The following is a 17111-nucleotide window of genomic DNA, read 5'->3' on the forward strand; positions in this document are numbered from 1 at the left end:
ATGAACTTTACCTTACATTGTGTGCTTTTTGTTTGGTTGGTTATGGTTTTTTGTTTTGTTTTGTTTTTTCCAGAGTAGTGTGATAACTATTCATTAGCACAATGGTTACTTACACCATTATAATCCCACTTTGACATGCTCATAACTTTCTGAAACAAAACTCACATTTTGGATTGAAATTTCCTTATTTTCTCTCTCTCTGCAGAGGTGAAGCAGGAAACAAAAATTTTGGGACATTTCTGAGTTACAAGAGGATAAAAAATGCATTGTTCCCACTTAAAAATGTAATCACATTCTTTTCCCTATAGGAATACCTCAAAAACTTTGAAATATGGCATTTAAATAATCCTCAGCGAGGAGTTATATGGTTTGCTAAATTTGATAAGGGGTGGGGGCAGGAGTATTAAAAATAAAGTTAGCAGCACATTAAAATCAACTGAACAAACATTACATAAACTTCCACGAGATTGCCTATGTAGAGAGGTTTATCTCCACAGCTAAGTTAAGGGCCAGACTGTACTGGATGGGCACAGAGCATGGTCTGCGGCTGTGTCCCACATCACACCCCTAGCCAATTTGGGGTCAGTGGTTGGCTCGTTGTGAGGATGTTAGGAAGAAACCAAGAACTGGAGATATGCCCTTCTGTTGCATCAGAGTTCAATAAAGAGAGATGGCTCCTTCTGTCCCTACCCACCATACACATACAAACAAGAAGGGCCAGGCACGATCTTTTCTTAAGTGTCATCTGTCTATATAGGGAAATTACATTGTGTTAGAAGGAGGGCCCGGAGGACTCATAGTAACTAGCAAAATGTAAACTTTGTAGTAGGGACTTGTTTTAACTTGTGTCAGCTGATTGTGATTCATCCTATGGTATACCACAGCTGGCTTACACAAGTTAAAAATGATGGCACTGAACATTTTATATCATGTTAATTACTATAGTTCCTCAGGGTCATGTTCTAACATGCTGTAACTTCCAAGTATAAACAAGCCCTCAGGGTATGTCTACACTGCAGTGTAAGCCCGGGGTTAGTAGAACTTGAGTTAGGAGACCCTGGGTTTGTTAACCTAGGGCTTGAGTATCTACACTCATTTGTAGCAATAGGTTAGGAATTGTTGAACTCTGAGTCCCAACCTGAGTCTCCCATGTCTACACTGTGTTATGCAGGACTGAGTCCAACCAGCCATAGCCTAGACACACTTCCAAAGTGTGGCCACTCTAGCCCTTTGTGGTGCAATAGGAAAATTTGACCATTCACCAAACTTGACTTCCAGAGGACAAAGAAAGTCAACCCATGGGATTGTGGGATACTTTTGGCAGATTCCCAGAGCACAAGTCTTTTAAGGCTGCATCTACACTGAGAAGCAATAGTTATGTCTACATTGCAGTTAGACACCCATGGCTGGCTTGTGCCAGTTCTCTCAGGCTCATGGGGCTCGGGCTAATGGGCTGTTTAATTGTGGTGTAGACATTCGGACTTGGCCTGGGCTCTAGAACCCTGAGAGGTGGGGAGGATCTCAGAGCTCAGGCTGCAATCTGAGCCAAAACATTTACACCCTGATTAAATAGCCAAGCAAGCCTGAACCCCATAAGCCTGAGTCAGTGGGCATGGGCCAGCCGCAGGTTTTTAATTGCAGTATAGGCATACCCAAGAGGGCTTGAACCCGGGGTCCCAGCTTGACTCAGGCTTGGACCTTCCATAACTATGGGATCCTGGTGCCCTGGCCAAGCCCTGGGTTAGCACGAATTATGTGTAGATAGAAGGGAGGTTAGGCTTGAGCCTGAGTTTGAACCCTGAGCTTACATTTCAGTGAAGATGTACCCTAAGGGTACTCCTACACAGGGATAAAAGACCCAGGGCCATAGCTGGCCTGAGTCAGCGGACTTGGGCTGGCAAGGCTAAAAATCACAGTGTAGACATTCGGTTTTGGGCTGGAGCCTGAACATCTACACAGTGATTTTTCAGTCCCGGAGCCCAAGGACCTCAAGCCCAAGTCAGCTGATCCGTGCCAGCCCCAGGTTTTTTTATCGCTGTGCAGACACTATCCCTAAGTGTCTAGTTGTATGAATTAATAACTCCACCGATAAAGCTTGTTAGCTCTGCAAGCCAGATAACTGAAGAATAGAGAGCTAACAGCTCCACATGCAAAGCCAGAGGAGCTTATAAATTCTATGAGCTGAATACTTCTAAAGCTTCTCTTTTCTTTCCTTTTTCTTCTCGTCTCATCTTTTCTTTAAAATGCCCATAAGACATTTTATGCAAAATCTATATTAATACTTAACTACATTTGTAGTTGGCATAACAAAAAATTAGAAAATGCAAAAACTAAGATTCCAACAGGAATGCTAATTCAGTGGCTTTGTGTAGATATACTTTGTATAGCTCACGTACTGTACACATATTCTATAGAGGCTATATTCTCACTCCGGCAGCACAAAGCAGCTTTAAAGTTGTCCTAAGTGGCCAACTGAAGATCTCCTGGCATAGCTGAATCCCCAGGTGCTACAGAGAAAACTCCAGATATTGCTGCTCCTAAAGCATTTTTGGAGAGAGTTTGGTTGGCATCTGCTCCACTCCAGCAATTGCAGTGTCCTCGGGGGAAAGGGGAGTACTGAAGGTGACTGTACTTTTATAGTAGTCCTTAGGTTGCCCTGGGAATTGTGGGAGGGCAAAGATGGTATAAAGTTGCCTTTGACATCTCTGTTCCTCTCTCCCACCAGATCCTGCACTGAGTGCAGGTTTGGCATTCCCAAGGATTGGGACCTATATGTGTAGTAAAATATGTTGCATTGTATGTCCAAAATGTATGCCATAACTCATCCAGCATATGTAGTACTTTTGAATTAGCATTGTTTCTGAATCCTTAATTTTGCATTTCCTGAGTTCTTATGATTTTAAATATAGTCTAAAAATGCTTGAATGCGGTATTTGTGCATTTAATACATCTGATTTCCAGCCATAGCATTGTGATCCCACCTTCCTATTTTAATATTTAATTACATTTGTTTAGTCTCTATTTTTTTATTAAGTAAGAAATAGCAATTTTTGTATCTAGCCTGTGTTTCCTGTGATCTACTTAACAATCGCATCTGTTGTACCTCAGAAGAGGCCATCATATGACACTTTCAAGAAGTGTAGAAATCTCAAGATACCACCATAAGTTGGCACTTAGACATTTCTTCTTTTACAGCCTCAGAAGCACTAGTACAAACATTAGGGACTGACTTCAACCTATTTGGATTCTAACTAGTGCCAAGGCAAAAATCTGTACAATGTTAATTTCTAGGCTGGATTGTATATGTTTTTGTTTGATGAACTTCAGAACACGGCCACACAGAATCTTGCAGACCTGAGGCTTCCACAGTCTACAGTATTTCTTACCTTATGATAAATAAAAATTGTTCTGTTGACATTTATCGCTCTCCAGAAATTTCATCCAGTTTATTGCAGTGACTTTTTGACTGTACACATCAAGTTGTTAGGTTATAGCCATTCAGGGACTCTGGTTGATTGCTAGACATGGGGCCAAGACTAAGGTTTTCATTTTCCCTGTGGAATGCTTCTGTTCCTATTATACTTTAATTTTAGAGGAAAGTTCAGTTGTCTTGTGTTGCTTATTGAGTCCAATAAAGGTTTTACTTTACATTTGGGCTTTAAAAATAAAGGGCCAAATGTTCCTTTACTTGCCACCCCATTTGCTTCAGGTAAGCAATTTTTACAATGCACCTAGGCATGCACTGTCTTAATAGGGCTGGTTTTATTGTATTGTCTTCAGTGTCCTCATTTAGAGCCTGCTTTGAGAGTGCAGTAAAAGGGATTGTTATGCTGAATAACATCACATGGAAATTTACTCTGATACTTATGAGCATGCAGCCTATTCTGCTGTAGCAAGAGTTTGCCATTCGCAGGGTGCAGCTGGTCTGTATAAGTCTGACTTGTTGATCTAAAAAAAATAAAGTGCTTCTTGCCAGTTGGGCCAACTTCAGTTGTGGTGCTGGCACATACACAAATGGAATGTGTCAGTAGCAGAAAGTATGCCCAGAGGAATCTTGTAGTGATGTCATCAGTCACTCTTCCACTGGGAGCTGGCATGACATTGCCTGGGGAAGAGGGTGAGGTTGAGGGTAGGAAGACCACTGATGGGGTACCTTGGGTAGAGCCCAAGCAAAGACTAAATCTGCTCTTGACACTTGTGGAAGCCTTGAAGAACATAGCCTGTCCTTTCCTGTGGTAAGGAGTGAATCCCTCCCACCCCCCCTGTGCAGAGCAGCTCTCACATGTGCCGTTTGCACCTCCCTGCACTAGAAAGTGAACCTAGCTTGGCATCTGCATTATACATTGTATCATAGAAATATTGCCCAACTAGGTAGGCACTTTTTAAAAAATAGGAGCTATCACTCAGAGCTGAATTTTAATGGATGTCATCTAATTTATGACAGTTTAAGTATCATGCAAATAAAGGAATAACATTAAAGGAAAATAGAAAATAAGTTGAAAACTTAGGAAAGTAAGTTAGGAAAGAGATAGTAAAACAAAAACACAACAAGAAATAGGAAATGATTTACACAAAAATAAAAGTAGAATTTAGAGAAGAAAAAAGTGTCCTAACCCATGAGTCCTAAACCAGATCTGCAGGGGAGACATAATGCACCAACCCTCCACCTGATAGCTTGCTGGCATCAGCTAGAACCAGGACTATTTGAAGCCCAGCTCAGATCGGAGGCTTCATCCCAACCCCCCATTGGCAGAACACCCAAGCTCCTGATTAGTCTGCTCCCCCTGCTTAAGCCAGAAGGAGGAACAGGAAGTCGTCTATACAACTGAGCTCTATCCTGCTTTGGACTGCTCACGCAATGCTACCTACTATTGTCTCCTGGTCCTGATCTCCTGATTTCCCGACTTGGCCTGATTCCTTGTATCTGATTCATGGTTCCTGATCTCTGGGTCATATCCTGATCTTGATCTCTTGGTTTCTTGACCTGGACTGATTCCTGATATCTTACTCTCAGTTCCTGACCTTGGCTCCTGATTTTCTGATTCTGAACTCTGGCTGTGTGGGGACCTGGTCCTCCACCTTACATGAACTGTTAGACCAGACCGCCTATGTCCCAGCCCTGACAAAATATCCCGATCTGCCTACCCTTTTTAGTCTGTTATTTCTTAATATTTTGTCTGTTTAGATGGTAAGTGCTCTGCAAAGTACTATGCTTGACTGCCATGCCATATAAATATAGTAGTATAAAAATAAAACTTTACACTATTGATGACAACTTTGGTCTGGTGGGATTTCTTCCAAATGGGTGTGGTCTTTACTCTGGTCATTGTTCCTAACATATGGTCAAATGATTTCTGATAGTTGACTACATTATGCACTTTAAAGAAGGTAGCAACAAAAGTCAGGATGCTCATAAAAACATTAGTGAAATGTTAGAAACAATTTAGTCTAAATATAATAAACCTCCAAATACATGAAATATCCATAATAAAATATTATCTTCTAAAACTGTTCTCCATTTTTTTGCCAGCAGTGAAATAAAAATTGGACTTTTGACAACTTCTGGATCTTAATTTGCTAAATGTATCCAGTTTCCTGAATACTTGTTCAATAAAAGAATGGGATAACCCAGAGCCATGATCTGTTATAATAGACAGTTAACATACAAAGAACTCTGATTTGTAAGGGTGAACTTTTCCGGTTTAAATATGGACCAAACTGAGCCTGTAATTAACTTCATCCCTCACAGTGAAATCAAACTTGGTTTGAGTTTCTAGTTAAATACTGCCCCAAAAGAGCAGAGATGAGGAAATTTTAACATAGCCCTATGCTTTTCCACTGTAATCTTCATTGTTACAGTGGCGCTTTTTTCGAACATAGAAAACATGGAAGTTTCCAGCATTGAGATGGAGCAATACGAGAATAGTATGTATCCTTACTCTGACACTGAGTCTCTTCAGGGAATGCTTGTCCACTCCTTCCCCTTCAACCCAATCAGATTTCATCTTGATGAGGCAAACAGGAATCCAGATTTCCAGTGCTATTACAGCAGTGACCATCCAGGTTAGCCCTTCATAATTTAAAGGAGCTGTAGAGGAGAGGAGCTAGAGCCCACTGAGGGAGGTTGTGGGGTAAGAGAGCATTGTGTGAGGCCTTTTACAAGGATGAGGTTCCATTGGGATTGACAAGTGACTGTCATGGAGCCTGATGGGTTAATTTCAAAGGTTCAGATAATTTAGATAACCACCCAACCTTTAGGATACTTATACAAAATGAACCTCAGAACTTCGCACATCACTAACTCTGTCAAGGAAAGGTTTGAGGTTTTGTCTGTTGTGACTCGAGAACAAGTGTGAATAAAAGATTTGACAGGGATGAAATTGGGAGACAATAGTGCACCCAAATCAAAACAAGCCCCCTTTATTGCCCCATTTTAGCAGGAATCTATTTTTCACCCTATGTCATTATAGCATTACATTAACAATGCTGGAAGTAACAGTATGTCAGTACCATTGTAAAAACTCTGATTTTCAGGAATTTATTTTTTCACACAAATGTTTTTTTAAAGTTTGGAACTTGATGTGTATATTCCTGGCCTGTGACAGAGAGGCTTTAAGATTCTGTACAATTTGCACAAAATTCATGTAGTCTCTATTTAGATGGCTTCTTAATGGTTCAGATTATTTTTTATTCTATTTTAGTAATAAAAGGCTAACTTTGTGCTTGGGAGAAAGCAAATTTTTGTAGACTTGTGATTATCAGTACCCACAGCTCCTACTGACTTAACCTTTGACAATAAGGTCATCTGTTATTAATATTAACTTGAGTCTTCATTGCTGAGATATAAAGAGCATAGTAACTATTTTTTACCAAATATTTTGTTGTAGCAAGGACTAAATCCATAGGAAATCTTGATGTGAAATTATTTCATTGACATTAGCTATTAAACGTTTGATCCAATGGACTGTAATGGACTCTCATTGAGTTCCATTGAGCGTGAACATATTTCAGGGAGATCTCAATGGATGAATCATAATGCAATAGAGTTTTTTCTATGCTGACATATAATATTACAGGGATTCTGAGACAGCTATTTTAAAATGTTCAGCACAGTAAAAACAAGAGAAATGAAAGAAGCAAAATGTAGTAAGTTAAAGTGGCATTGACAGGCTATGATTTTTCCATCTCAGTAAAGTGTTATAAATGGTGAATGGAACCATCCTGTGTAGTCCCCAGAATTATTGAAAGTGATTTCTATAACTAGGTTCTCATTCTTTGATGCATGCACATTATGGTGACAAGACCATGTCTCTAGAAGACTCATTTTGGCCCCAAACTGCTTAATTCCTGGTTTTCCTCTGCTATTCAGGATGAGGATTTACCCTCAGAAGAAATGTGCTTTAGTCACTGTTAGTGAAACCTTTTGGTACCCGTTGACTCATTTGGCAGTATTCATGTACCTTTTCCCTGGACTTCACTCTTCACTGCGGAGTCAGGAGCCTCAATCCATTAACACCTCTCTGTACTGTCCTTTGCCCAAATAGCTTCTGTGTTTTCCTCAGTGGTAAAGTTGGACTTCTTCTCAATAGCTGGTTCAGCGTACAGGGCTCTGCAGGGAAGCCCCTTCCTTTCAAGTTCACTGAAAGATGAAGGATTTGTTTACAAATCTTACATGGAAGTACTGATAGAGAATCTAGATCTAGAATAAGATCATTCTAGATAGATCTTCGACCCAGTTAATTGTTGCAGTGTTCCTTATTGTAAATTAACTAGTGTTTTGTCCATTGTGTAGTTTTAGATTCCTAGTTTTAACTGCAGCACTTAATTTCCTTCCTGACATTAAATGTAATCCTGGTATTGGTGCTCCAGTCTCTACTTCTTTTTTTAAAAAAAATCCATTAATGAGACTCTTTGTATATAATTAGATGTGCACCTCAACTTGACCCAAGAGAACCCCAAAACATCTGTGGCCTAGCCAGAGACAGATGTTGGCCCTGCTAATTAACAGAGAACTTTTAGAACCAAATGAGGAGCTTTGTTCCCATCCTGCTTAAGCGCTTTACACAGTCTGACACCCAACTGAAATGCAAAGCCTTTTGAGTTTTGTTTTTGTTTTTTGTTTTTTGACTGAGTTGTGGATATTAAAACTTGGGGGTTGAGAAAACTACATGAACTGAAAATTAAGATTTTTTTTTCCTGAAACCCCTGCAAATTGAGCCTGCTCCCTTGCCTGCTCTAACATACTTATATTATTTGGGTATATAATATATTTTGTTCATGTGTATCATATAGTCATGATTTATTTACAGTAGCTATGACAAGTGAAAACGTAACAATAGCCACCCATATCCATTTCAGTAGAGTTCAAATTCTGCTACATAAGTACATTTGAGAATTGTGGCATGTTCTTTTAACATCAGGCCATAGAAGACAGTCATTCTGATGAGTAATCTATTTACTTTGTTTTTACACAACAACAGAATCTAATTTATTTGTGTGCCCATCTGGGCTAGATTGCTCATTTTAAGTTAATTTAACAATGATAGACTGCTACTGGCCTTTTCTTTCCCAGGAGAAGAGGTTGACAGACAGCTGTGTAGAGATGCTATCTATCCAATTCCCATTGTCTGTGAAGTTCCATGCCCAAAGGATTGTGTACTCAGCATGTGGTCTGGATGGTCCTCCTGCTCTCACACCTGCTCAGGCAAAACCACAGAAGGAAAACAGATGCGAGCCCGCTCTATTCTGGCATATGCAGGTGAAGGTAAGGTTGCATACTTCAGCAGTCTTTGTATTTGGTTCTGAATTGTTAATTAACTTAACAATGCTGAAATAATTCAGTGATCAGAGAGAACAGATTAGTACAGTGCATCCTTTTTTTTAAAATAAAATCCATTATTAGTTAATTAGAAAAGTCTGTAATGTTAATTTTTAGTACAGGTATTTTTTCTTTCTGTTATTTTAATGAAATGGTTATTTGGTGTTTTTCTTTGCTTTAAGTAATATTGGTTAGTCTTTTTGTTTTTGTACAAGCGTGTCTTTCTTTACTTATTTTAAATGCACTTTTTTGCTATTCTGCATTAAACTAGGGAAATGATTTACCATAAACAGACTCCAATGCAAGATATCTACAGGTCTTTTGTAGCCCTACATTACTCCTAACTTAAACCCCTATCCTGCAAATACTTAAGCGTAAGAGTAAGTGGATCAGAGTTTTAGTGGGTACAACAGATAAATTGCTTTTCCATATCCACAGTCAAATTTGTTGTTATTATTCATATTAATAATAATAATTGTAGCATCCTTTCATGGAACCGATCCTGCAAAGTTTTACTCATGTAAATAATCCTGTTCATGCAAGTGATCCAATTGCCTTCAATTTGTGTGCAGTATCCGGAACTAAATAAAAACAAGATAAGTGAATATATACATAAAGAGAGCAGGTCAGGGAGACGAGGATAGGGGTTTCAGTGACCAGTTCATGCGTCTGCTCTGATGGTTCTGCACACTTCTTGATAGGTGTATTGTTTTAAATATGCATTGTGTTTTAGAAAAAGGACTATCATATATACGTGTCAAATGCTACATTGTCGGGCATACAGGCATCTAAGTGGCAAACCACATGCTACACAAAGTTGGATGGTCAGGGGAAATTTGGGCCAACAATGCTGGCACAAACCTTTATTCTAACTCTCAGATAAAAACTAAATTAAAGTGGAGCTAAGTTTGAGACTGCATCTCAGTGTCTTAAGGGTAAGAGCATTATGAGGATGTTGTAATTATGTCAAACCAAGCATTACATATCCATGAAATTTGGAGTTAAGGTTAAACTTAAGAGAAATCCAAACATGCGCAGGTTTGGAAATATTCAGTTAAGGCACCCAAAATATCTTAACTCCACCTAGGAGTGATGCTGTACAATAACCATACAACTATCTTTTACGTACAATAGTGTTTGTGGTCCCAAATTAGATTAAACTTAATTTTAAGGACACATTAGATTTCCTCCCACCCATCATGGGTATCACTAGAGCTACGATTTAGCCTGTGTGAAATGACTATGCAAAGGAAATAACTAATCTCAACTGGTCAGGCAGCAGCATTTTCTGGGTTGTGGGCATATTTACTGATCAAACAATATCCAGACAGAACTTTATTCAATGTCCCCCCAAACATACAATGTCTGAGACTGAATTCCCAATACACCATACATACACAAGCACACCTAAAAAAAAGTGAACTCTGGAAAATGATTATATCTATATCCTACTACTTTTAGATGTATGTGCTGATACCATGAACTAAATCACCAGAACTCTGCTTCATGCACATACAGCATTTTATGTGCAAGCTTTATTGAGCAGCGCACTTGAGTTTTTGCTTAAGCAACAGTATCGCCAAACCCAGTGCTCCAAATGATATTGTTCTGTGAAGTAATGTCATGTTCAATTTTCTCATTTAAAAAAACTCACCAGAGCAATCAGGAATTGTACTATTGTAACTCAAGTTGTGTCACATTACATCAGACTCACAAAAGAGAAAATTTGTAGGTATTACATGTTAACAAATAAGTGGCAATCCTACAGTATTTGTTAATATTTTACTATTGGAAAATAGGCGCTGCCAAATATCTATATTTTACAGAAAAACAAGCGCCTCATCAATCAAATCAATAGAGGTATTGTCTATACAGGGAAATTGAGTAATTATCACTGCCACCATTCATTCGTTATCCACTTTTGAATTTTAAAGAATATAAAATCAAAGACAGTTTGCTATACTTACCCAAACAGTACAACATCAGAGGGCCAGATTTGTAAAGGTACTGAGACATCTAAACATGTAGATAGGTACCTAATGGGATTTTATCTGCATCTTTGGGGGCTTAGATACCTTTAAAAATCTGTTCCAAGGCCCTTACACATTACTGCACTGCAGCATCCTCGCGATCTTCACCTGAAGGAAGAGGGGCAAAGAGTGTTGCACCCTTGACTCCCCCACAGAAGTCCTGTAGAGTTCTGGCAGGGTAACCTCCAGGGGATTCAAGAAAAATGGGGAAGATGTAGTGGAGCTGACACTTTTGACATTTACCCTTCAGAGCAGCTCTGTTGGAAGTACAAGGGGTGATTTTTAATAGTCATATAATAAGTAGCTGCCATAGATAGATAGATCTACATGACAAAAGAGAAATGCTGTTTAAAAATGAAAGTTATCCCTTTCTCTTGCCCTATTCCAACATCTCAAAAATCATAATAACCAGATTTTGAAAAGACAATTATCCAATACCCCCACCCCCACCCCCACCCCCAAAATGAAATGTTCATGGGCTGTTGGCTTTCATGTGTAGCTCAAGACATTTGGTTTTAATTGCTTATTCAGCATTACAGGAAACAGAAATATTACCACCCTTTACTGCTGCAAATCTTGACTGTATGCCACAGAAATATAAACCTGATTTTAGGAGACGCTGATTACCATTGGGAGTCAGGGTGTGCAATAGTAAAACAAAAAACAGTAAGCAAATGATCCACCAAAATTCCACCACTAATTTAAATTTCTTTCTAAAAAGTGGATATCCGATCCCAGTGGGAGTTGCTGGTGCTTAGCCCTTCCAAGGATCATATTTGAGGCCCTGATTCAACAAAACGTTAAGCCTGGGAGTAAATCTAGTCTGATTCGGCACTGATTGGAGACAACGGCATCTGGATCAGGTCCCAAAGCACCTAAGCCTATGCTTTGCTGAATAGGGGTGGGATTACTCATGCTTAAAGTTAACTATGTGTTTGTGGAATGAAAGCCACAGAGAGTAAATATGATTTATGAATAAAAGATAACCTTGTAGAACTGAAATACCATTACCACCGTAGCTGAAGTATAGTTTTCACCTTTTCTTGGATTAAACTATATCATTTCAGATTATAACTTTTAGGCTTCACTAAAATTAGATTGGTTGTCATTTTCCTGACAGTAAATCCATTATACCCTTTAGTCACTTCTTGTTTGACAAATAATTAGTGACTTTTCACCTTGAGAAATACACACAAAGGTTTAGCTTTGCTTCCAGAATTGATTGCATCATTATTTCTATAGACAATGCTCTTCACACTGGAAAAGCATCAGATGATTTAGAGACACAAATTTATGATTGCTCTTTGATATCTTTCATGGTGTTAATAAAAACAATAGGACCTGAACATTAATATTTTACTTTTAAAGTTTATTACCTGTACTATATTCAAAACTTACAAAAACAATTAAAAATCATGTGCATTTTCTTAAATATCTTAAACTGAAAAATTGCACTTTATATAAATTGATGCCCTATGATATTTTCCCAATGCTGGACATGTAATTTTCATACTGTCCCACACTAATACCTGTTCCTAAAAACACTTACTGGTTGAATTCATGTGGGTAAAGCTTCTTGCATCTTTCTCTAAAGCTTCTGGTACTGGCAGTATTAGAGGTAGGATACCAGACTAGATAGACCACTGGTCTAATCTTTATGGCCATCCCTAAGTTATATGGTGCCCATAGCAATAGGATATGGGCATCTTAAATTCGAAACCTACAGGTGACTCAGTAAAATCATTCACAAACCCCTTACTATGATGATGCTAGATTAAATGATGACAGGCCTGAATGAACAAGTGAGTTTTACATTGATCTCTGAAAATGGCCAAACTTGGGTTCTATTGAGCTGTCAGAAGGAGCACATTTTATAGATGTGGGCCCTTGACTAAAAGCACACTGCAGCTGGTCCTGGTAGTTCAATTCTAGGATCCTGAGAATCTGATAATAACCATGCAATCCAATTATAATAAATTCAAATAATATTGCAGTCCTTCAAAATAGCATCAGTGCTTTACCCTGATTCAGCAAGGTACTTAAGCATAGTTGAAGTTCAAGCATGCGAGTAATCCTGTTGAAATTAATGGAAGTACTTAAGCCTGTGCAACTACCTTTTTGGATCCAGGCCTGAATTTGCTTCTTATTACTTCATCATCTGTGATCTCTCTCTTGCTTGCTCTCTCTTTTTGAAAGAAAGTGAAAATCATATCCTGTCACTCTGATTATGAATAGTGGTATATTATTTTGACATCCAGGAAACCTAAATTTAACTGGATTTGCAACATTGGTCTGTGCTCTACTGTACATGCAACTCTCATGGATCTAGACTCTTCTATTTATGGGGTTCAATTCCTCATTGTATTGCATCCTCTTCGTATGCTGCTCATGTGGTATAAAAAGGTCATAAATCCAGTGGAATTAGCCTCCAGGAAGTACCCCGGTGTAATAGGGGTCACTGAATTGGCTTAAAATATGCATGTAAGAGCCTTTTTTTTTTTCTGCCCCCTTTCATAGCTCCAGATGTAGGGAGTGTGTCTCAGGTAGGGGATTAGCCAGTGTATTGCTGCTCTCCACCTATTCTTATCTATTTTTGTCTGCAGGAACAGTCCATTATTCTGCAGGCTATGCTGAGTGTGAGGAAGCACAAAGACAGATTAAAACTCTTCCTTCTCATCATGTCCATTCCTGCACTGTGCAGACTTCTGCTAGAACTGAGAATCTGGCCAGGGTGCACATACTGTTGTGTGCACCACCTTATCTAGGCCTACATCCACCTTAAGTAGCTGAACCACACCAGTTATACTGCCAGAGGACCCAAGGTGGCTATGGAAGTTGGGTCTGGATTTGTTTAAATCTACTCAGAGAGAGACAGATTTTGTGTGTAGTATGAGATGTCCCACAGTCACCTGTTTGTGTCTTTTCTGGAATCATTCTCCTTATTTGGCATGAAGGGAATTTACAAAGTTTCCTTTCTGTGAGCCTGGCAGTACCTCAGTTGTGTTTCCAAGCTCATCTTCCCTGTGCAACAAGAAACTCAGGAAAATCATTATCAGAAAATCTAAAATGACAGAGAAAGACATGATTCTGTGACCTTACACACATCACAGCTGTTACACATACCCAATTTTAATATATACAACATACACCTCGCTCTGTGTGCCATGTAGGTCTGCAATTTTGGGTTTTTTTTCCCTTGCCATAATCCTTCCCATAAATTAGCTGTAATTAGGAAGCATGCACTGAGGCTTGTTTTTGCATAGGTCTTGACCTCAAATTTAAACCTGCTGCTGTGGTCTCATTGTGGGGTGAAGAAACAAATATAACATGTATCTGAATACTTCACAACTACTGTGGCAATTCCTCGAAGCGTAATGCAGATGCTGCAGGTGATTTCCTTTGTATTTGTCATGGTACAAACATGGTACTGCTGGGTTGTGAAAAAATACAGAGATTAAAAAAAAACACAAATGACAACATGGGGGAAAAAACTGAAATAAGAAATAGGATCTAGGGAGGAGAGAATAAGATGCTATGCTATTGGCCAGACCCTTATCTAGTGGTCGGAGCATGGCATTGGGAAGCAAGCTTTTAATGTGGGAATTGCATGTTAATAGATTCAGAGTTTAAGGCCAGAAGGGACAAGATTAGGCCATCTAGTTAGAACTTCTTTATATTGCAAGCCATTAAATTTCAGCCATTTACTCCTGAATTGAGCCCAATAACTTGTGTTTGTATTTAGCTAAAGCATATGTTGGATCAGATCAGAGATCCTTCTGGTCCAGTATTCTGTGTCTGACAGTGGCCAATACCACGTACTTCAGAGGAAGGTGCAAGAATCCCCTTAGTGGATAGTTATAGAATAACCAGATTGTACAAGACATTTCTTTCCAACCCCAGACAGATAATTGGCTTATGCCCTGAACTACTATTGTTGTTACTGTTTTATTATTTAATTTTGTTTTAATGATGTAGGATGGCTTATATCTTTCAATTTTTTATCTCATCTAAAGTAAATATGAGTAAGTAAATCTTCTGTTTATGCATATCAGGGCTGGAAGGGACCTCAATAGTCATCTAGTCCGGTCCCCTGCACTCAAGGCAGGACTAAATAATAACTAGACCATCCCTGACAGAAGTTTGTCTAACTGTTCTTAAAAATCTCCAGTGACAGAGATTCCACAACCTCCCTAGGCAATTTGTTCCAGTGCTTAACAACCCTGACAGGAAGTTTTTCCTGACGTCCAACCTAAATCTCCCATGCCACAATTTAAGCCCATTGCTTCCTGTCCTGCCCTCAGAGGTTGAGAACAATTTTTCACCCTCTTGCTTCTATCAACTGTTTATGCCTTTGAAAACTATTATCATGTCCCCCCTCACTCTTCTCTTCTCCAGACTAAACAAACTGAATTTTTTCAATCTTTCCTCACAGGCCATGTTTTCTAGACCTTTAATCATTTTTGGTGCTCTTCTCTGGACTTTCTTCAATTTGTTCACATCTTTCCTGAAATACAGCGCCCAGAACTGGACACAATATTCCATCTGAGGCTTTATCAGCATGGAGTAGAATGGAAGAAAATTTCTTCTTGTGTCTTGCTTACAATACTCCTGCAGATACATCCCAGAATGATGTTTGGGGTTTTTTTTGCAACAGTGTTACACTGTTGACTCATGTTTAGCTTGTGATCCACCATAACCCCCAGATCCCTTTCTACAGTACTCCTTCCTTGGCAGTAATTTCCTATTTTGTATGTGTGCATTGATTGTTCCTTCCAAATTGATTGCATTTGTTCTTATTGAATTTCATCTTATTTACTTCAGACCATTTCTCTGGTTTGTCCAGATCATTTTGAATTTTAATCCTGTCCTCCAAAGCACTTGCAATCCCTCCCATTTTGAGATTATCCACAAACTTTATAAGTGTACTCTCTGTTATTATCTAAGTCATTTATAAACACATTGAACAGAACCAATCCCTGTGGGACCCCACTTGATATGCCCTTCCAGCTTGACTGAATCACTCACAACTAGTCTCTGGAAATGGTTTTCCTACCAGTTAGACACCCATCTTATAGTAACTCCCTCAAGGCAATATTTCCCTAGCTTGTTTATGAGAAGATCACGCAAGACAGTATCAAAAGTCAAGCTATACCACATCTACCACTTCCCCACTATCCACAAGGCTTGTCACCTTGTGAAAGAAAGCTAATAGGTTTGTATGACATGATTTGTTCTTGATTAATCCATGTTGACTGTTGCCTATCACCTTATTATTGTCTAGGTGTTTGCAAATTGATTGCTTGATAATTTTCTCCATTATCTTTCCGGGTACAGAAGTTCAGCTGACTGGTCTGTAATTCCTCGGGTTCTCCTTATTTCCCTTTTTATAGATTGGCACTATATTTGCCCTCTTCCAGTCTTCTGGACTCTCTCCTGTCTTCCATGAGTTTTTGAAGATAATCACTAATGTCTCAGATATCTCCTAGGTCAGCTCCTTGAGTATTCTAGAATGCATTTCATCAGGCTTTTCAACTTAAAGACATCTAGTCTTTCCTTGTTTTAGCCTCAGATCCTACCTCATTTTCACTTGTGTTCACTATGTTAGATGTCCTATCTCTATTAATCTTTCTGGTGAAAACTGAAAGAAAAACATAATTTTGCACTCTTGGCATTTCCACATTTTCTGTTATTGTCTTCTCCCCTCATTGAGTAACAGGCCTACTGTGTTGTTGGTTTTCCTCTTTCTTCTACTGTATTTGTGGAATGTTTTCTTGTTACCCTCTAGCTAGTTTAATCTCATTTTGTGCCTTGGCCTTTCTAATTTTGGCCCTATATGTTTGTGTTATTTTTTTTATATTAATTCTTCCTAATTTGACATAGTTTTCATTCTTTGTGGGATTTTTTTTTTTTTTTTTTTGAGTTTCAGATCATTGAAGAGATTTCTCCTGATTGAACAAGGGTGGTCTCTTGCCCTACTTCCTGTCTTTCCTGGGATAGTTTGCTCTTGTGCTGTTAATAATGTCTCTGAAAAACTGCCAACTCTTTCAGATTGTTTTTCCCTTAGACTTGCTTCCCACGGAATTTTACCTACCAAATCCCTGAGTTTGCTAAAGTCTGCCTTCTTGTAATCCATTCTTTTTATTCTGCTGTTTTTTCTCCTAGCATTCCTTAGAATTATGAATGCTATCATTTCATGATCAATTTTACCCAGGCTGCCTTCCACTTTCAAATTCTCAACCAGTTCCTCCCTATTTGTCTAAATC

At 38.8% G+C, this 17111-nt stretch overlaps 1 protein-coding gene across 1 annotated transcript in view; it reads left to right on the top strand.

The window, feature by feature from the left end:
• THSD7A (thrombospondin type 1 domain containing 7A) overlaps nt 1–17111 on the top strand; it is a 539353-nt gene that overhangs the window by 414699 nt on the left and 107543 nt on the right. Inside the window, exon 9 of the mRNA XM_054020318.1 lies at nt 8573–8764. Coding sequence (XP_053876293.1) covers nt 8573–8764 — 192 coding nt within the window. The remainder of the gene's footprint in view (nt 1–8572; nt 8765–17111) is intronic.

Source organism: Malaclemys terrapin, chromosome 2, assembly GCF_027887155.1.
Source record: "Malaclemys terrapin pileata isolate rMalTer1 chromosome 2, rMalTer1.hap1, whole genome shotgun sequence".
Taxonomy (NCBI): domain Eukaryota; kingdom Metazoa; phylum Chordata; order Testudines; family Emydidae; genus Malaclemys; species Malaclemys terrapin.